This window comes from Somniosus microcephalus, chromosome 11, assembly GCF_052327205.1.
Source record: "Somniosus microcephalus isolate GS21.2 chromosome 11, FLI_Smic_1.0, whole genome shotgun sequence".
In the NCBI taxonomy this organism is placed as follows: Eukaryota; Metazoa; Chordata; class Chondrichthyes; order Squaliformes; family Somniosidae; genus Somniosus; species Somniosus microcephalus.
In genome coordinates, this window is record NC_140997.1 from 114,561,504 (window position 1) to 114,583,801 (window position 22,298).

A 22,298-nucleotide genomic window follows, 5' to 3' on the forward strand; every position below is an offset into this window, starting at 1 on the left:
GTTCTTGTCCTTCTCCCACATTTTTAGAAAGTGAACTTTAGTTCTGAAAGATATCTAGGGGCAGCATTGGCACAATACACTGCACCTGCAAACAAATAAACAAACAGATTGCCCTGAATAACTAACCCACATTTCCCAGGAGTTTAGAATTCAGATCAAGGGATCATGGACCTAGGCCATTGGTTCAACAGGGGGGGGGGGGAAATCAAGGGATTGAGGAACTGCAAGGAGACCATTTCCACTTGGATTTAAAGATCTCCACAACACATTTGAAGTTAAGTTTTTATTGAATAACTTACAAAATACACATTTAAAAACAGTGCAATTCAATTAAGTTACAAGTACCATTTTTCATGGCCAGGAGATTCATGCCCAGCTCGTCAGTCAATCATCTTTTTGCACTTTTTTCCTTGGCCTTACTTTCAGCTTTTAGCCTGGCCTTCAGTGGCCTCTTGCTGCAGGCCCAGGCAGCTCTGGATGCTAGAGGTTCTTCTGGGATGGCCCTTATGCCTTAGTCAGCTCTTCCTTCTTCTTACCTTGGTTCCTCAGGCCTTGTTTCACTACAGGGTCAGAATTCAAAGCCTTCTTATCTGGCAAGGCTTCTGAAAGTGAATCTTGTTCCTCTTTTACAGTCTTGCTCTTTACTTTAGTCTTCCCTGTTGTCCCAGTGACTGAGGGCTGTCTGAGTTTCTTGTCCACTTTACTCTGGTCTTCAGGTTTTGATATTTTACCAGTCTTCTTGGGTGATTTTTTGGCTATTCCTAATCCACTCTTCACTGATCCCTACAATTAGAATTGTTTACCAAGGAGAACAGTGCTTCAGTATGAAGTCATCCAAAGAATGAGGGATATTTTCACTTTGTAACCCAATAATCCCAAACACAAGCCACAAGTTTTTATTGGCAACATTAAGCTACCCACCCTTGCCCTTCTCACCCCTTCCCATCCATGGGCAATTAGCCTTACTTTGGCACCAGTTGCCTTCTAGTCTCAGCTCAAAGCTTGGCAAGCTCTGGGGTTTGACAGGGATTAAAAAGGAGAAGATGGTCAGTCACACATACTTGGAGGGGGGAAGGGGGTGCTAGTTATTAAGCAGGAACCCCTGGCCTCACCTCCCTAACCCTGGAGCTGACTAGAACCAGGCTTTAGTGCAAGAAGCACAGACTGGCAATGAAGCTGCAGGAGCCAGCCCTTGACCCAATGCTAGAGATTACAAATCAACATGGACAGAATTGAAAGTCAACACCCTTACCTTTACAGATTTCTCTCCTTTTCCAAGGTCTGTAGATTTTTTTGGCTTGGATGCATCTGCAGAGAATAGATTTTTGTCAAGCCAGTTGAAACTTTTAGCCACAAGTCACACTGGGAGTTGGTGTACAACATGGTGTATAGCCACAAGTCAAGTCACCTGGTGATGAGGCAGAGGCTTCACATCACCATTCTGTAAGGGAAGGTTATGCCCACATACACCATGGCACTTAGAACCAATAGTTAGTTGAAGATTCACACTGCCATATGGGTAATGTTATTAGGAAGTCAATGAGAGATTCCAAGTCCATCAAACTCTGCTTCAGAACAGCTACTAGAGTAGAGCTGGACATTGACTAGCACCTAGACTGAACATCTAATTTAGTAACTGAAAGGCCAAAAGTAGCTGTTGTCCAAAGTACAAGAACTGCAGTCCCCCTCAGCATGATTGCAGGCATCTCAAGACATGGAGTTTGTGGTCCTTAGAGCTTTACCCATCACTAACATACTGAAGCCATGTCAGGACAGGTGTACATAGAGTGCAGAGCCCCAGTTGCAGCAAAAGATAGGCCAATATTTTTTTTTGGGAAAGGGAACAGGCAGCTGCTTTCCAAATACAAGTTGGACCCGGGCATAGCCTGGTCTAGTGTCTCTCCTACCCTTTCCTTCCTCCTCTCCCTCCCCCAATTCCTAGTGTCTAGGTCCAAGTCATGAGGAAAGAGGAGAAACTTGGACGTTCTGGTCTTAAGATCACCGATTTGTTGTACAGAAGACAGTAAAATGGTATGGAAAGGTTAGGTCTGGACTATTTAAGCACAAGAAAAGCTATGGGTCCAAACTAAAAAGCCAAACTTGGAGCTCAGGGTGAAGACAACATGGAGCAGACTTGTCAAAAACCCTGGATGTTAAGAATCGGGTGGGCCAAATGAAGGTGGACCCAGGTTACCACATCTGCTCCTGGTCCACAAGGAATCCTCAGAAGGTTGAACACTTGTCCCCTTTGCTGACTGCTATCGCTGTCAATATTGACCATGCAGACATCCTGAATTTAGTTAAATGTGACATCAGGCTAGGATTTAAAAGTAGGCCCCCTACTGCCTTGGGCTGGTGGCCCTCGCCTGTTCTGAAGAGTTAAGCTGGTGAGGGGGCAGGAAATGTCAGAAAGGCAGTGCAATACCCCCTTGCCATTTTAAGCAACCTCTGCCCACACCAGGGTTAAAAATCAACCCTTTCAGGAAGGCAGGTGCCAGATGCAGTTTCATAAAGTGCAGTAATACATTTAGAGGGGAAACAAGGAATGGGGTATACACCCAAGACAGACACTGGATGAACAGTGATACCCCAGGATCCAAAGACAATTCCCTGAAAGATAAATAAAGCCATAAAACAATTTTGGGGTTTTATAAATAGGGGCAGAGTATGAATGAATTAATGATAAATTTGACACATCATTGTTTTGGTCAGGCCAGTTACAGTATGTGTGCCAATGTGCCCTTTAATTTTTTTGGTGTGCAGTCCCTTTAGGGGCTGCGCAGCCCATTCAAATTTCTGCGCAGGCATGGTTTTTCCATTGTGAAGCTGGCAAGTGGCCTGTGCAGGACCTCTAGAGCACAGTGCAGCTTAAAGGCAATATTGCTGTGTGCAGTTTGGGGATCCCCATTATAGAAAGGACATTAAAGCCAGAGAGTGTTCAGTGTAGATTCACCAGGGATGGGAAACTGAAGCAAAACTCAAGACACTGAAATTATTCCAGCTGAGAGCAGGGCAGAGAGATTAGATTTAGATTGCTCCAGCACAGATACAATGGACTCCTATTGTGATTTTATGACATTACACACATTAGCTGCTTTTACTCTAGTATTCTCCAAAGCCTTAGGTCATGCACCATGAGTCATGTTAAGTTGTGAAAAGCCAATTGTATCAAATACAAATCCCATTTGGTTTTTCAGCTACCAACCCATTAATGCACTGGACCTGTGGATAGAGAGACATTTACCCTGTCACTGGATCCAGTGCCATTGAGCCAAGCAGCACTTGAACTTAATTTGTTGCATGGCATCTGCAGCAGGGTTACATTTAGTCAGTCTATACCAGTCAGCTAGCTACAAGGATTCACATGTACAATGAGTGTAGTCAAGCAATATTCCATACTAGTACATCTATCCCCCCATAAACCCAGACCAGTTAATTTCACATATGGAAGGACCAGGCTGAGGAAACATTTGACACCAAGTTGGTCCAGGAGATGGAATGGGCTTTAGATCAGCAGAAATATGGAATCAGGAAGTAAAGATAGTTACCTGATCTTTTATCAGCTTCAGGTTTCTTTGCTTTGGGTTTCACATTTGCAGCAGTAACCTTGGTGGAGCCACTGTTTGGATCAACATTTTCATTGGTTTTCTTCACAGCACTTTTAGCTGCAAGCTGGGGAGAGGGAATAATCAAATTTCACAGGATAGAACACTGGTGAAATAATTTAGAATTCTGTGCTCCATGAAGCTATTATTTTGCAAGTTATGCAACATTAGAATTGGAGATGAAAATCTCAGACAATTCTAACTCTATAGTTGGATTTGGGTGGGTGGAAGAGTGGTGTTGGTGGCCTCGTGGACTTTTTTTGGCTAGTGTTAAACATGCTGTTGGGCCATTTGTTAGTCTAACTTCCTAAAGTGGAGGCATTGACCTAGGAGGATAGAACAGATGAATGCATGGCTAAAGGGATGGTGCAGGAGGGAGGGCTTTAGTTTCCTGGATCACTGGGTCTGCTTCTGGGAAAGGTGGGACTTGTACAAGTCGGACGGTTTACACCTGAACCAGAGGGGAACCAATATCCTTGCGGGGAGGTTTGCTAGCACTGCTGGGGGGGGGGGGGGGGGGGGGGGGGTGGTTTAAACTAATTCGGCAGGGGGATGGGATACAGAGTGGAGCTATAGTAGGGGGTGATGTACAGCCAAATAAGGAGGAAAAAACAAGTCAGCAGGGAAGGCAGAGCAAAGATGTGAAGGCAAAAGGGAATATGGCAGGGCTGGAAGGCATTTATTTTAATGCAAGGAGTCTTGCAAATAAGGTGGATGAACTGAAGTTGTTGTTGAACACATGGGAGTACGATATTGTTGCTATCACAGAGACATGGTTGAGGGAGGGTCAGGACTGGCAGCTAAATATTCCGGGGTATAGAATCTTCAGGCGAGACAGAGGGGGGTGTAAAAGGGGAGGGGGTGTTGCAATATTAATTAAGGAGTCTATTACGGCTGTAAGGAGGGATGATATATTAATTAGCGGGTTCCTCTAATGAGGCCATATGGGTAGAACTTAAAAACAAAAAGGGGTCAAGCACCTTGCTGGGAGTGTACTATAGGCCCCCAAACAAACAGTCAGGGGGAGATAGAGGAACAGATATGCAGGCAGATATCAGAAAAGTGTGAAAATAATAGGGTAGTAATAGTGGGGGATTTCAACTTCCCCAATATAAATTGGGATAGTCAGAGTGTGAAAGGCTTGGAGGGAGCAGAATTCTTAAAGTGCATCCAGGAAAGCTTTTTGAGCCAACATGTAGAAAGTCCTACAAGAGAGGGGGCGGTACTGGACCTAATTCTAGGGAATGTAGCCGGGCAGGTGGTGGAAGTGTCTGTAGGAGAGCATTTTGGCGATAGTGACCACAATTCAGTGAGATTTAAGGTGGCCATGGAAAAAGACAAAGACGGCCCGGAAATCAGGGTTCTAAATTGGGGGAAGGCCGATTTTAATAAGATAAGACAGGATCTGGCAAAAGTGGACTGGGAGCAGCTACTTATAGGAAAATCCACATCAAAACAGTGGGAGGCTTTCAGAAGGGAAATAGAGAGAGAGTACAACACCAACATGTTCCTGTAAAGGTCAAGGGTGGGACCAACAAGCAAAGGGAACCTTGGATGACAAAGGATATACAAAAATGCATTAGGAAAAAAAGGGGGGCTTTTGGCAGTTACAAAAGACGGTGGAAGTCCTAGGAGTATAGGAGGTGCAGGGGCATACTTAAAAAGGAAATTAGGAGGGCGAGGAGGGGCCATGAAATAACACTGGCGAGCAAAATCCTAAGATGTTTTATAAGTATATTAAGGGCAAGAGGGATAACCAGGGAAAGGGTAGGGCCCATTAGGGACCAAAGTGGCAAGCTGTGTGTAGAGCCAGATGAAGTAGGTGGGGTTTTAAATGAATTTTTTGCCTCAGTGTTCACTATGGAGAAAGACGATGTAGATATAGAAGTCGGGCAAGGGGACTGCGACATACTTGAACATATCAGCATCGAGAGGGAGGAGGTACTAGCGGTTTTAGCAGGCCAAAAAGTGGATAAATCCCCAGGCCCGGACGAGATGTATCCCAGGCTGTTGTGAGGCAAAGGAGGAGATTGCAGGGGCTGACACAAATTTTCAGAACCTCTCTGGCCACAGGGGATGTACCAGAGGACTGGAGAACAGCTAATGTAGTACCATTATTCAAGAAGGGTAGCAGGGATAAACCAGGGAATTACTGGCCAGTGAGCCTAACATCTGTGGTAGGGAAATTATTGGAAAAAATTCTGAGGGACAAAATTAGTCTCCACTTGGAGAGGCAAGGATTAATCGGGGATAGTCAGCATGGCTTTGTCAAGGGTAAATCATGTCTGACCAATCTGATTGAATTTTGCGAGGGGGTGACTAGGTGTGTGGATGAGGGAAATGCTGTGGATGTGGTTTACATGGACTTCAGTAAAGCTTTTGACAAGGTCCCGCATAGGAGACTGGTCAAGAAGGTAAGAGCCCATGGGATCCAGGGGGCCTTGGCACGTTGGATCCTAAACTGGCTGAGTGGCAGGAGGCAGAGGGTGATGGTCGAAGGTTGCTTTTGTGACTGGAAGCCTGTGTCCAGTGGGGTACCTCAGGGATCGGTGCTGGGTCCCTTGCTGTGTGATCTACATTAATGATTTGGATGAGAATGTAAAGGGTATGATCAGTAAGTTCGCGGATGACACGAAAATTGGTGGGGTGGTAAATTGCGAGGAGGAAAGCCTCAGGCTACAGGACAATATTAACGGGTTGGTCAGATGGGCGGAAAAGTGGCAAATGGAATTTAACCCTGAAAAGTGCGAGGTGATGCATTTTGGACGGACAAATAAGGCAAGGGAATACACAATGAGTGGTAGGACCCTAGGAAGTAGAGGGTCAGAGGGACCTTGGTGTACATGTACATAATTCCCTGAAGGCAGCAGAACAGGTAGATAAGGTGGTTAAAAAGGCATATGGGATACTTGCCTTCATTAGCCGAGGCATAGAATATAAGAGCAGAGAGGTTATGATGGAGCTGTACAAAACACTGGTGAGGCCACAGCTGGAGTACTGTGCGCAGTTCTGGTCACCTCACTATAGGAAGGATGTGATTGCTTTGGAGAGGGTGCAGAGAAGATTCACCAGGATGTTACCTGGGATGGAGCACCTCAGCTATGAAGAGAGACTGGACAGGCTGGGGTTGTTTTCCTTGGAGCAAAGAAGGCTGAGGGGGGACCTGATTGAGGTGTACAAAAATGATGAGGGGCATAGATAGGGTAGATAAAGAGGAACTTTTCCCCTTAGTAGGGGGGGTCAATAACAAGGGGGCACAGATTCAGGGTAAGGGGCAGGAGATTTAGGGAGGATTTGAGGAGGAACTTTTTCACCCAGAGGGTGGTTGGAAGCTGGAACTCACTGCCTGAAAGGGTGGTAGAGGCAGGAACCCTCACAACATTCAAGAAGCATTTGGATGAGCACTTGAAATGCCATTGCATAACAAGGCTATGGACCAAATGCTGGCAAATGGGATTAGACTGGACAGGGAGGGATGGGCGGCGCAGACACGATGGGCCGAAGGGCCTCTTTCTGTGCTGTAAAACTCTGACTATGACTCTATCACAGCTCCAGCATTTTACTTGGCTAATATGTGCAGCATTTACCATTTGTATAAAGCAACAGAACCCCAACTGTTGTAGGTTATGGCATCACCCATGCAGGATGATCAACTTCAGGCTCAAGCCAGGAAGGTGACAGAGCCAAACTGGTGTTCAGCAAATGATTAGTCCTCACCCCATGCACAGGTACTGGACCACTACAATAGCTCACCGATTTGCCACCCATCCCAATGAAAGATTGCAGAGGCCCATTCATTATGCACTACCAAGTGGCATATTTAGATCTGGTGGAAGAGCTCAGGTAGAATCAATAGGCAGGTCCTGACCATCCAAAGCTGAGGCTCAGATCAAAGTAGGTGGATGCTCAACCAATAGTTAAGCATGAAAACTAAACAACTTTTAATCCATTAACTGTTGACAATGAGATTCATCACAGTCAAGTTAAAGTTACTCCCAAGTGAATTCTCAACCCATTAAGCAAGTTGAGGGAAGTGTCAGCACTTGGCTATGGGGGGTGGGGGGACTACCTACACACATCATCCATTAAGCAAGTTGAGGGAGAATGACCAAGACTTGACCATGGGGGTGTGGGCAGATAGAAAGATTCCCATTCATTGGTTCACTATGCTCCATAGCTGCTAATCATACTGCCATTGCCTAAGCTGTTGGAATATCACATCCATAGGGCAAGGACATCTTTACAATCATCAGCTTATGCTAGCTGGAGTTACTGTCTAGCTCATTCCCTCCTGCCTGATCTCTAGACTTAAGACACAGGCTGGTGAGCCACACTTTATAATGCAGTCAGTTCAGTTTTGGGTGTACAGAATAAGACAGGGTCCAGACTAACTTGTTACTGAGCACAATGACAGTGTACAGACCCTTCACATGAGTTAGCTTTGACTATGTAATGCTCAGTTGTGTGGTGATCTGTAGAAGCAGCAATCCTACAAGTCAATGACTTGAGGGATGAAGATTGAAAGTCCCACTTGGCCAAGATACTAAAATCCTAAACTAAATTTGAAAACAATGGATTAATATCCATCCACATCCAATACCCACTAAAAAGTGCAAGATGGGAGGTACCTGCTGTTCAGCCTCAAACCCAGTTGTGCAAGCAGATCAGAAGCCAATATGGAAACAGATTTTGTTAAGACACAGCTACACGACACACCCAGGCATGTTTAGTGAATGCAAAACATAACTGAGGCCCAGAGAGTCAAGTAGGTAGTTAGAATCATAGCACGGTGGCATAGTGGTTAGCACTGTTGCCTCACAGCGCCAGGGACCCGGGTTCGAATCCGGCCTCGGGTGACTGTGTGGAGTTTGCACATTCTCCCAGTGTTTGTGGGTTTCCTCCCACAGTCCAAAGATGTGCAGGTTAGGTTGATTGGCTATGATAAAATTGACCCTTAGTGTTCGGGGGATGGGTTACGGGGATAGGGTGGGATATGTGTTGGTGTAGGGGGTTACAGGGATCGGGTGGGATATGTGTCGGTGCAGGCTCGATGGGCCGAAATGGCCTCTATCTGCACTGTGGGGTTTCTGTGATTCTGTGAATAGAATCGTTGAAGCACAGTAGGAAGCCAGTCAGCTAATCCCAGCTCTCTGCAAGAGCACTTCAGCTATTCCTACTCCCCCATCCTTTCCCTGTAGCCCTGCAATTTCTCCCCCAGGTACTTATTTAATTCCCTTTTGAGAGCCATGATCAAGTCTGCCTCCATCACCCTTTCAGGCAGTACATTCTAGATCATAACCACTTATGTAAAAAGTTTCTCCTCATGTTGCCTTTGGACCTTTGCCAATCACCTTAACTCTGTCCTCTGGTTCTTGACCCTTCCACCAATAGGAACATTTTCTGTATCTACTGTCTAGACCCCTCGATTTTGAGCAACTATCAAATCTCCTTTCAATCTGCTCTGCTCCAAGGAGAACAACCCCAATTTCTCCAGTCTATCCATGTAACTGAAGTCCCTCATCCCTGGAACCATTCTTGTCAATCTTTTCTACACCCTCCAAGGCCTTCACATCCTTCCCAAAGTGCAGGGCCCAGAATTAGGCAATATGCCAGTTGTAGCCAAACCAGTGTTCTATAAAAGGTTCATCATAACTTCCTTGCTTTTGTACTCTATACCTCTATTTATGAAGAGGCCCAGTATCCCATATGCTTTTTTAAACTACTTTCTCAACTTGTCCTGCCACCTTCAACAACTTGTGCACATATACCCCCAGGTCTCTTTATGCAGCCCCTTTAGAATTGTATTTAATTTATATTGCCTTTCCTCATTCATCCAACCAAAATGTATTACTTTGCACTTTCCAATCAAGAGGCCACGAGCTTTAAACCAAGAGGAGACAGTCACCATCTGAGTGAAGCTGTCAAAACCAAGGCTCCACTAACCATCACTTTGTAAAGGAATTGGTTCACTTTCTATTTCACTTAAATTTGGTGTCAAGGGCACAGTAAGCAGCTAGTCACAATAGAATTAAGTGTTTCAGAAAGATTTCCCTGTCATAGACAGAGACTAGGAGTACACTCACTTTGAATCTTCCTGTTGCTCCGATCGCTTTTGAGTTTGCGGGCCTGACCAGAACACCCTTTTCAAGGCCCGTACTCAGGGCTTTCTTGAGTCTGGTCTTCAAGTAGACTGGGTTCACTGTGGGGTAAACCGTTAGAATGTAGTTCTTTATAGCTGGCACTGAAGTTCCTTTGCGATCATTGCTTTTCTTCAAGGCATTAACCACCATTTTTATTATAGGAGGGGGTTTGTTAAATGAGCGGATCAATGTAGTGCTGGTTCGCCTGCTCACACCTGGAATGGATATGTAAATCAACCATTAGTTTGGCAACATCTGTTACAATTGAACATTGTCTGAACCTCAAGTAGAACTGATTTACCAATTGCAGAAACAGTACCACAGGGAATCAGACAGGTGGGCCACTGAGACAGGATGTCCTTTACTTAGCAAAAGGGAAGAACAAACTTTTGTGGAAGGACAGCCTCCAAGAGTCTGGGAATCAGGGAAGTGGCTGGAGGGGCAAGGGATTGACAAACACTGCAGTTAATGAGCCATCAGGTTTTGGGGCAAGATTCCAAGGCCTGTATATTAACATTTCAAATTGCTAACTGCTGCTTCAGTATGAGGGTCTTTTGTATGAACCATTTATCTGCCCCCATCCCTAGGCATCAGCTCAGAAACTAATACCACCTCCAAAAATAGGAGGCACATTAGTTCTGGGGCTTTGCTGTCAGTAAGGAGCATGTCACAACTGAGCTTCACAGTAAAAGGTAACTTTGGAAATGGACTGGAGCAGGTCCCTTTTACTATAGAAAGTCCCACAATTTAAACCAAACCACATTCAAAAACAAATTGGGTATTAGCACCAGAGACAAGTGGCAGATAGTTGGGTTTAACAGGAGTAGGATTCAGTGATGTTAAATGGGTCATTTATCAGCAGGCAGCAGAGATTGGAGAAAAGCAGGTTTGTTGAGCAAGGCAAACTTACTTTCATCAAGGACCCAATCAAGTACAAAGTTGGATAGAAAGTAATTATTCACCTACATTAAGGCCCTACTCCTTCACAACTAATTCATAGACACATGATAAAGGAAACTTCTTAATACATGGAGTGAAAGCAAACTAATAAGGCAATGAACACCAAGTTAGAAAGACATGATCCAGCAGCTCACTCAGGAGTGAATGGAAGAATTCTAAACAAACCATTAACCCAATTAGGGAGCAAAGGGCCAGCACATCCTTTAATAAACAGCAGTTGGTTTTAGAAAACTAGGCCCAGCTATAGAAACACTTGGATTAAAGGGAAAAAAATGGGTGGGACTCTTCAGCCTGAAGTATAGCAGCTCTGTGCAGCCTCAACTCAAGGCCCTTCCACTCAGAAATTAGCTGACTTGAAAAACAGTTCCTGTCCAGACAGGGCTGAGCAGGAAGATAGAGACACCTGGTCTGCTCCTACCTGGAAGAGACAATCGCTGGTTCTTTGACGGGACAGTCCTTGCTTTAACTGTTCCAGGCCCAGTGACTACTGAGCCTTTCTTTGGAGGCATAGTGAACACATTAATGTAAATGGGGCTGCTGTTGGAGGCTGTATATATAGTTAGTAAGTTAACTGGGAGGACTCCTGATTGGCTTGTAGCAACCCCTCATTGAGTCTATCAATGAGTTTGCTGTTTGGAGTGGATTCCTGTGTGCTGAACACCTACTTTCTGTAATGGATTTATCATGAAGTTGATGTAACAAGTACTACCAGATTTAAATAAAACTTTCATGGGAGTCTATTGTAACTAAATCAATAGGGGTGCTGTTGGGGTGCCTCAATGTCACTGACAGAAAGACAACTCGTTAAACTGAGGAGGCACCACTAATATAATTAAACATAAAATCTAATTAAACTAAAATAAACTTCTCATTTAAATTACAGCATTATTATCGGTGTTGATTAGACACTCTATGCCCTGTGGTGGCCACCGGTCGCGGAATGTCCCAAACGGACCAGTGGGCATCACATGTTAGTGCCAGGTATTGTAAAATAAGGTGAGGGCTAAAAGGGTTAAATTATGAGGACAGGTTGCATAGACTGGGCTTGTATTCCCTTGAGTATAGAAGAGTAAGGAGTGATCAATTGAGGAGTTTAAGATGATTACTGGAGTTGATCGAGTAAATCGAGAGAAACTATTTCCTCTGGTGGGGGAGTCCAGAACAAGGGGGCATAACCTTAAAATTAGAGCTCGGCCGTTCAGGGATGACGTCAGGAAGCATTTCATCACACAAAGTGTATTGCAAATCTGGAACTCTCTCTTCCAAAAAGCTGTTATGGCTGGGGGTCTATTGAAAATTTCAAAACTATGATAGATTTGTATTAGGCAAGGGTATTAAGGGTTACAGAGCAAATAGATAGAGTTAAGGTACAGATCAGCCATGATCTCATTGAATGGTGAAACAAGCTCGAGGGGCTGAATGGCCTCCTCCTGTTCCTATGTTCCTAGGAGGAACATGTGTCATTTAAATTAAAGCCACACAAATATTAGTTTGAACACTGTAAGGACACTAGGATCAGTACCCTGAAACATACTTACCAAATCGCCAGACCAATCCTTAACCCCTTCACCATAACTCCTTGTCGAACAGTCAGGGTTAACAGCCCATACTGGGACTGAGTGATGCCTCAGTTTGACTGGTTTACATCACACAGCTTGTATTATATTGTGGCGGTACCACTGGTTGTCCCTTACATTGAGACACATAATTCCCTTTAACTTACCTTACTGTATGTTTAACTTACCTTTTGGGGCCGTTGCCCTTTTAACTTACTGTTGGGGCCATTGCCCCTTTAAGACGCGCCCTAGCGCGCTGACGTCACGTCACGTACAACGTGATGTGCGTGCGCCGGCACAGCCCGGCCTAGCGTCTTCGGCCTCAACGGCCAGCCGACGGGAGCGACGCGATCTTCCGCTCCCGCGGCAAGCACCGGCACAGCCCGGCCTAGCGTCTTCGGCCTCAACGGCCAGCCGACGGGAGCGACGCGATCTTCCGCTCCCGTGGCAAGCACCGGCACAGCCCGGCCTAGTGTCTTCGGCCTCAACGGCCAGCCGACGGGAGCGACGCGATCTTCCGCTCCTGCGGCAAGCACCGGCACAGCTCGGCCTCCCGGCTTCGGCCTCAACGGCCAGCGACGCAACGACACGCATCACGTGACGTCCTAAGCGCGGGAAACGCGAACAACGTGATGACGTCACAATACAAATGCGATGACGTCATCACGCTCCCCACAGGACTGCGAATTCAGTCCTCGTGGAGTCCCCGCTGGGACAAGACCTACACCACGGTGCTCCTACAGTCAGCTATCTTACCTGCTATAATTAGCCTGTTCCTGTAAATAAACAACTTATTTATAGTTCGTCGAAGTCAAACTCTCTTATTTAGTGGCGATCTACACAAACCGCTACATTGATGACCCAACGACGTGAGTACGGGAGCTCATCAATTCCTACGCTACAATTGGTGAACCCGTATCCGTGAACGATTGTCACGGTAGCAATGCGCAGCCTGACCCTCGTCTTCCCACAAGACGACCAACGCACAACCGACGAACAACCACGGAACAGCAAACGCCTAACACCGATTCCACCACAAGCGACCCCATCTTTGCGAACGTCTTCGCAACGGAAGCGCAGCTTGGAGGTGAGCCCGTTTTTCACAAACGATTTCACAGAGGTAGAGCACAACCAGCGGCAACCGTCGTCCATCAGCGCTACAATTGGTGGGTTTGTGAACGTCTTTCACAAACGAAGCACGCTATGGAAGCATCAGCCGTTCTGCTGTCGCTACCACAAACCAGGGAGCCACGGTCTCCCTCGTGCTTTATGACGGTAGAAGCCCCGTTCTCCGAGAACATCGATGCGGCACAGACCACGCACGTGCTCACGGTCTCCGTATTCGACTCTTCTACTGCCACACGGATTGTCCGCCTCTACGTCCAAAGCAACAGCAAGTATACATCTCTCCAAGCGCGGGGTACAGCATGTTCAGGCCCATAAGATCGGAGCGCGCCCCACGGGGATACCACGAGGACTCACCCCCGCAAAACACGAGGACGCACTCCTCGCGCACGAGGACACATTCCTCGTGAACACCGACGACTCCTTCTCCGCCGACGATGCACCAGCCCTTCAGCCTGCTGGTTGTGTTACCCACTACACGATTCGGCGTGAACAAAAAGCGTGCCGCCCTCCCGGCTGTTTTCTCCTAAATCTACAACAGTTTCAAGTGTTGCCGCCCTCCAGGCAGAGTTTACCCCGCCCGAAAGCAACAACAACCTGGACCGTTGCTGCCCTTTATCCAGTTTTCCCTTTAGCAAATGCAAACGTCTACTGAAGCTGCACACATTGAGGACGGGTCCAACGGGCATCCTGCGGCCGCGATCAGCCACGTGAAAGTTGCTGGCCTCACCGATCACTGATCAACGCAGCAACTCTTCACCCTCCATTGTGTTATTGTCGTAGCACTATGGCACGCACCGTTCCATGCGTTCCAGCCTCCCGAAGGTTTCGCTCACCTGTCGGCGAGTTCACCGACCTCACCAGTCCAGTCCTCCTGGATCGCCCATCGGCGTTCCTGCAGATTTCATCGGAACAAGGACTTGTTTCGACATCAACGGAGACATCGCCCGCGTCCGCCCAACCTGCCCGTCACTCTGACAAGGCCTGCTGTTTCGCACATCTCCACGGTCCTTCGCCTGACGGATATGTTTTATTTGCCACGACGCGCGTAAGGATCCGCTCACGAGCAGCATCTTCATACCTCGCCTACCAAGTCGAGACAGCACGACCGCTGTGCCCACCAGCTCTTCAGACCATCTCATCCTTGGACTTTCGTTAAAGCGAATTCTGGGGGGGCCTATGTGGCGGTACCACTGGTTGTCCCTTACATTGAGACAAAAAATTCCCTTTAATTTACCTTACTGTATGTTTAACTTACCTTTTGGGGCCGTTGCCCTTTTAACTTACCTGTTGGGGCCATTGCCCCTTTAAGACGCGCCCTAGCGTGCTGACATCACGTCACGTACAACGTGATGTGCGTGCGCCGGCACAGCCCGGCCCAGCGTCTTTGGCCTCAACGGCCAGCCGACGGGAGCGACGCGATCTTCCGCTCCCGCGGCAAGCACCGGCACAGCCCGGCCTAGCGTCTTCGGCCTCAACGGCCAGCCGACGGGAGCGACGCGATCTTCCGCTCCCGCGGCAAGCACCGGCACAGCCCGGCCTCCCGACTTTAGCCTCAATGGCCAGCGACGCAACGACGCGCATCACGTGACGCCCTAAGCGCGGGAAACGTGAACAACGTGATGACGTCACAACACAAACGCGATGACATCATCACGCTCCCCACAGGACTGCGAACTCAGTCCTCATGCAGTCCCCGCTGGGACAAGACCTACACCACGGTGCTCCTACAGTCAGCCATCTTACCTGCTATAATTAGCCTGTTCCTGTAAATAAACAACTTATTTATAGTTCGTCGAAGTCAAACTCTCTTATTTAGTGGCGATCTACACGAACCGCTACAATATCACCTTTTACACTACCCATCTCCCTTCAGGATACACACACGCTACATATGGATTAAATTAATCCTTCCCTTTCTTGCCAGATCAAAGAAGTCAGACAACTGTTATTTACTAAGATGAAATACTGCGGATGCTGGAAATCTGAAATAGAAACAAACTGCTGAAAACACTCAGCAGGTCAGGCAGCATCTGTAGAGAGAGAAACCGAGTTAGTGGCCGCGAAATTCGGGGGTTTAGTACCAGCTGTTAAGGCTGGTTTTGATGAAAAAATGACGGCCAACTCACTTCCACCCGCTTCTGGTGGGTCCCGCGGCGGCCGCCATTTTGGGGAGGTTGGTAGCTTTGCCTGCGCTCGCGCCACATATTTAGATGAGGCAGATCGTGATGTCAATGAGTGTGCAATGCTGATTTGATGTCAATGAGTGTGCAATGCTGATTTGATGTCAATGAGTGTGCAATGCTGATTTGATGTCAATGAGTGTGCAATGCTGATTTGATGTCAATGAGTGTGCAATGCTGATTTGATGTCAATGAGTGTGCAATGCTGATTTGATGTCAATGAGTGTGCAATGCTGATTTGATGTCAATGAGTGTGCAATGCTGATTTGACACCCAATCTGCCATTTTGGATGTTGCCACTCCTTTTAACGATCTCCTAATTATGACCAGCTGGCTATGCGTTCAGCAGCAGGAAGGACCCCCTAACCAAATTTTAATTTGATTTGTTAAGGTTTATTTAAAGGGTTATTAGATTTTTAGTTGCAGTTTATTTGTTAACTTGTTTTGGTTTCACACAAAGAGGAGGAAGGACCCCCAGCAGCTCTATTTAAAGGGATCATCAACAACTTGAGGCTGACTTGCTTTTTCAGTTCTTCTGGCTCTGTGTAAGTTTGTGGAAATGTTTGGAGCTTTCTAGAGTTAAATAAAGTTGCTGAGGTGACAGGGAGTGTTGCTGCAAGTGTTCTGCACACACCACTTGCTCCCAGTCATGGGGGTGCTATTTCACGCTCGAGTATGATAGGGAGATGGGGCAGAGGCAGCAAAGAAGAGGACAAGATACTTGCAGAGGGAGGAGGAGGGGCTGGAGGGCTCTCAGCAGGAGGCCTCACCCACCTTTGGTCTTCAGAGAGCACTTCGCCTCCCTGCACTTAAGCCAGGAGCAATGTATTAGGAGGTTCCGCTTCACCAAGGAGCTGGTCATAGAACTCTGCCACCTCTTGGAACCAGACCTACAACCTCAGAGCAGGGCAACGATGGCTCTCCCGGTGGGCCTCAAGGTCACCATGGCCCTCAATTTTTTCACCACTGGATCCTTGCAAAATAGCTAACATCTCTCAGTTTGCCATCCATTGCTGCATCCGAGAGGTCACAGTGGCTCTCCACTCCAGGAAAAGGGCTTCATTGACTTCTCTCTGAACAGAGAGAAGGATGAGCGCGTATGTGGCTTTGCCAGGGTGGCAGGTTTCCCCAAGCTGCAGGGCGCCATCAACTGCACCCATGTGGCTTTGCGGGCACTGTATACTAATCCTGAGGTCTTCCATAAAGGCTACTACTCACTTAATGTACAGTTGTTGTGTGGCCACGCCCAACGCATCATGATAGTGCATGCCCATTATCTTGGCAGCAGGCATGATGCTTTCATCCTGCACCAATCCGGTGTGCCAGCAATCTTCCAGCCCCCACGTCAAACTCAAGGGTGGCTGCTTGGAGACAAGGGGTATCCACTCTACACCTGGCTGATGACACCCCTCTGCAACCCCACCACTCGTAGCCAACACTAATATAATGACAGCCATGCTGCCACGAGAAACATCATCGACCAGACCATCGGGGTGCTCAAGCAATGGTTCCACTGCCTTGACAGCTCGGGTGGAGCCCTCTGTAGTGTATGTAACCGTTCTACCTTTAAGAGAACTATTGTATGTAACCATCCACCTTTAAGAGAACTATTTTAGGTGTTGCACTACTTTATCTTGGCTGCTGTATACTGTAATACCGGGAGTGACCGCACCGGTATATAAGTGCTGTGTAAGGATTTATTGGGCAGATTCGCCCTGACCTTCGAATAGTAAAGTCCTGTTAAAGTTACTCTTGTAGTCTGTGTATTAATTCACCATATAACCCACAGACTTTACAGTGGCGACGGGTTCGATCTTACCCTGCGGCAGCGACACACCCGAAGCAGTTAACGAGTGTCGAGAAGAGGCACCCGCCCTCGTCGTTCGGCTGAGAGAAGACTCGAGTCTGCAGAGCAAGGAAGAAGGAAGGATTCAGACACGAAGCCTTCCATCAGCAACAGGCTGTTATTGTCCCTTCTGCCACGGCGGTGAGTGAGCCGATCAGCCAAGAGAAGCAAGTCGGCCACGTTGACTGTGAGTAGAGGGAAAATAAAAAGAAACGGAGGATAAGGGCGGTGAACTCGACCACGGTCGGGGGAAAGGAGCCGGACAGAAGTCGGGCCCAGAGGCGCTGAGACTGGGGCAGCGTAGGGCACGGAAGCCGCGGTACAAGCGGGAACGCAGCCGGTGTGAGAGACCGGGCTACAAGCGGGAACGCAGCCGGTGTGAGAGATCGGGCTACAAGCGGGCTGGGAGACGCAACAGCGTCGTGAGACAGCTAGACCGCGACCGCCGAAAAAGGCCGGGCAGCTACCGAGGCCACGAGGCGCTGCGACCGGGATCGTAAGGCGCGGGAAGATATAAAAATAAATAAAACCGCGGAGAACTCAGCCGCAGCCGGGGGAGGAAAGGACCGGACTGTGAGAGGGCTGGGAGGCGCCATTGGAAGCCGCTGAGGGAGAGACAGAGCCCGAGTGAAGGGGGAACGGGATCGAGTGAGGGAGACCGAGCGAGATTCCGCCCAGCGGCTGGAACTGTTCGCCGCCAACGGGTTGTCCCCAGCGCTGGTTGCCGGCCGAGAAAAGGGAACAAGGAACGCACTGAAGCCGGCGCGCAGGCTGCGAACTCCGAAAGCCAGCGGTCGTCGCCCGAAGGAAAGCTTACCCCTCCCACCAGGGGAAGAAACGCGGGAAGCTGCCAGTAGGCGGGGAAGAAGACAGAAGCGGGAAACCGCCATTTTGAAAGTGGGCGGGGAAGAAGACAAGCGCGGGAAACTGCCATTTTTGGAAAAAAAAAGTAACGAACAAATTCGTTGTGGTTTCTCAAAAAGATAGTGAAGATGCCTAAGCATGGTAACATCAACAACTTCGATTCCGAGGTGGAAGATTGGGCCACGTACGTAGAACGCATCAAGATATATTGTGAGGCCAATAAAATAGCAGACGATGATAAAGCTCTCACCTTATTAAACGCAATGGGGGCGAAGACATACGGGCTATTGAAGCATCTTCTATCACCAGCTAAACCGGCGGATCAGACTTTCGCTGATATTGTTGCTGTCCTGAAGGATCATTTGAACCCCACACCGCTGATGTTGGCGGAACGATTCAAATTTAATGCGAGAACGCAATGGAAAGAGGAAAGCAACGCGGAATACTTGGTCGAACTGCGTAGACTAGCGAAATACTGCCAGTTTGGGGAAAATCTGACAGAGGCATTGAGAGACAAGTTCGTGTGCGGGTTGTCGAAGGAAGGAACACAAAAGCGACTGCTCGAAGAGAACGATCTTACACTTGACAAGGCTGTCCTTATTGCAGCATCACACGAAGCAGCCGCGAGAGGCACTGCGGAAATGCAGCTGAAGGCAGCGGTACTCAGCGTGGATCAAATGACTTCGGGTACAACAAAATGTTCTCGTTGTGGGAAGACAACACACGACCAGAACCAATGCTGGTTTAAAAACCAGGAATGTAGAAAATGTGGCAAGCTTGGTCACATAGCTAAAGTATGCCGGTCAGGAAAGAAGACCAACAACAGAAAAAAGTCACCGCAGGAAAAGTACAGCAAGGTACACAAGGTGGCTGAGAAGAGTTCAGATGAACAGAATTTGGATTCAGACCCGAACGGCCAGGAACTGGGTAGTCTGAGAATTTACAATGTGAGTAAGGAAGCTGACCTACAAACTATCTGGGTCACACTAAAAGTAGCCGGAGTCCAAGTGAAAATGGAATTGGACACAGGATCAGCCCTATCAGTCATAAATCGAAGGGATTACAACCGGCTATTCTCACATATACCCTTGAGAGATACCAAGATCGTATTGCAGACATACACGGGGCATAAAGTATACCCCATGGGAAAGATACAAGTCAAGGTGAGAGACAGGGGCAAAGAACACCAAGAAATGGACTTATATGTACTACCTGAGGGAGGTCCACCACTTCTGGGACGGGAGTGGATCAGGGAAATAAACATGGAATGGCACTACCTAAAAGCAATAACGAGTGAGAACTCGGTGAAAACAATCAGCTCAGACTCTGAAACGGATGACGACAAGACCAGCCCAGGTGCGAAAGACAAGTCTAAAATGGACTTGCTGACTAAGGTTGGAAAAACGAAGGAGTGCATAAATACTGATGCTTCAAAGGAGAACAAAGTTTCAGAACAGAATTCCACTGAACAACAACAACATAGTTTGGCAGAGAATTCTGAGTCTGTCCAGTTTACAGACATGCACAAGTCTGAGGAACACCGGGCTCGAACTCAACTCCATTTCAAATTACAACAGCAATTAGAACAATTGAGTTGCCGTCTCGAGCAAGAGATAAAAGCAATGAAAACGTTCTTTGACACAGAGTGGGAGAATCTGGAAAGACAACAGAAACAGCTGAGGGAGAAAAGGGAGCAGGAGCACACAAACCGTCTGCGCAAGGAGGCCAAACGAATCAAAGCTGATTCGGTTTCTGAAGGTGCGTGCTCTAATCTGGTGGAGCAAGATGTTCAGCAACTGAAGGCGCTTGTTGGCAGATTGCAGGCAGAAAAGGCTGAGTTGGTCGCCATGAATTCCGAGCTCCTACTGAAGTTGGGTGCAGCATCACCGGATGATTCATTTGTGGAAATTCGAATGGTGGAGGCTGCGGATGATGGCGAAGTAGAAACAGCAAAGGAGCCCCAGGGCAAGGTTATAAACAGCCCTGCAGCTACTGGGAAATGGATGAGGTCAGAAGAGTCAACGGTCAGCCAACTCCTTCATATGCTGAGGGACAAGACTCTGAAATGGGAACAATTTGGACATGAGTCTAAATCTTCAAAGGAGAGGGGTTTGGAGCTCCCAAAAGTTATTGGAATAGCTGAGGTTGCAACACAGACTGAGAAGATGGCAGCAGAGCAAACCTTGGATGCCAAAAGTACGCTGATTCACGTCAATGTTGAACAACAGAATGCTGAAACAGCTGCTCCAGTAGAGGGATTGAATAATACAATCAATCAATCTCCCAATGAAGTTGAAGTATTGAAATCATGAATGAGGTCATTAGTAAAAGACTTGCAGGAAGCCCAGAAAAAGCTGGATGAAACTGAACGCATGAAGTAGTCTCTTCAGGAAAGATGTCTGGATTTGGAACAAAAGCTGGCTAACGTCCAGCTGGGTATGGAGGAAATAGAAGACCCTCTCGCTGGCCTAGCTCAGGACGACACCGAATATTACCATGACCTGTTGGACGACACCGAATATTACGATGACCTGCTCTGCCCAGCTTGTGATGAAAACTCCCAAAGTGCAGAAACCATGAAGAATCACCTAAAGTCTAAGGAACATCGGGAGATGGTGGCGCTACTATGGAAAAAGGAGGACGAGAAGGAGGAACGGTGCATGCAGCTGGCAGCTGACAGTGGAGCCCAGAGAGTCTCCAAGAAGCAGAAAAGGAAAAGACGAAGCAGAAGATGATGACCATCTGAACCATTATCACCTCTACCAGGTCACGCACGTGGTCTCTCCGTACGGAGCCAAATCAGTTTGGAAGTAGAAAAACTTCCCAAGGTACTCAAGCTTTTAAAAGTCAACAATGCTGGTTCAGAAGTGACGGAAGTTCAAGCTGTTAAGTCCAGTGAAGGACTATTGGATGAGTCACTCCAGCAACGTGAACCGACTACACCGAGACTGAATCTGTGAACTGTTTTCCGCAGAGACTGAATCTGTGAACTGTTTCCCGCAGAGACTGAATCTGTGAACTGTTTCCGCAGAGACTACATCTGTGAACTGTTTTTACATGAAGTTGGATATATGTTATGTTTAATGGGGAATAAGTATGTTGTAAGCTAAAAAGGGAGGATTGTAGTGTATGCAACCGTTCTACCTTTAAGAGAACTATTGTATGTAACCGTCCACCTTTAAGAGAACTATTTTAGGTGTTGCACTACTTTATCTTGGCTGCTGTATACTGTAATACCGGGAGTGACCACACCGGTATATAAGTGCTGTGTAAGGATTTATTGGGCAGATTTGCCCTGACCTTCGAATAGTAAAGTCCTGTTAAAGTTACTCTTGTAGTCTGTGTATTAATTCACCATATAACCCACAGACTTTACACCCTCCAGTACTCGCCACAGCAGGTGTCCCATTTCATGGTGGTCTGCTGCATGCTCCACAACTTGGCCATCATGAACACGCAGCTCTTGCCACCATGAGTTCCGGCACCACCTCAGGAGGAGGAGGAAGAGGAAGAGGACGAGGAGGAAGAGGAAGAGGAGGAAGGGAGGCAGAGGAAAGGAGGAGGCAGGCAGCACAACCCCGTTCCAGACAGGCTGTCCGTGAGCGCCTCATTAGATTCTGGTTCCAGTGAATGAAACCCCAGATCCCCATTGCTTACCACTTCCCCATCTTACCATCCTTCTATCACGGAACATCGCAGCATCCTCCTGGGAATAAAGCTGAAATGAGAGCCATCACAAAACACACATTCCAAAAATAATTCATAAATTTATGAAATTCAAATGAAAATAACAAAGTCAACTAATCACCCTTGTGCATTTTCTTAGTTTCTGTCCTTCGTGTGCCTTTTCCTACTCTAATGCTTCTACACAGTGTTACCCCCATGGCTGCAGCATGGCTGGTGGAAGGCTGCTGACTTTCAGTGTGGGCGACAATAGATGGCCTTGCAGATACGACCTCGAGCAGCTCTGGCCCTAGAAGGCCCATCTGTAGACTACACCAACTCAGCATGGGCGGCAG

General features: G+C 47.5%; 1 protein-coding gene across 1 annotated transcript; it reads right to left on the bottom strand.

Annotated features, from left to right (window-relative positions):
• Positions 1-268: 268 nt before the first annotated feature.
• Positions 269-11,232, bottom strand: LOC147110833 (uncharacterized). The gene is made up of 5 exons (XM_086002274.1): positions 11,124-11,232; positions 9,689-9,960; positions 3,549-3,672; positions 1,253-1,308; positions 269-783 (listed from the first exon to the last, which is right to left on the bottom strand). Exons 1-5 carry the CDS (start codon positions 11,212-11,214, stop codon positions 505-507), a joined length of 822 nt encoding a protein of 273 aa, XP_085858400.1. The 5' UTR covers positions 11,215-11,232; the 3' UTR covers positions 269-504.
• Positions 11,233-22,298: the final 11,066 nt, after the last annotated feature.

Excerpts from the sequence above, each read along its gene's own strand:
- LOC147110833 (XM_086002274.1), bottom strand. The coding sequence starts at position 11,214 with ATGCCTCCAAAGAAAGGCTCAGTAGTCACTGGGCCTGGAACAGTTAAA. Across the intron at positions 9,961-11,123 it reads CCAGCGATTGTCTCTTCCAG|GTGTGAGCAGGCGAACCAGC; the intron begins GTAGGAGCAGAC and ends TATCCATTCCAG. Across the intron at positions 1,309-3,548 it reads TGAAGCTGATAAAAGATCAG|ATGCATCCAAGCCAAAAAAA; the intron begins GTAACTATCTTT and ends TATTCTCTGCAG.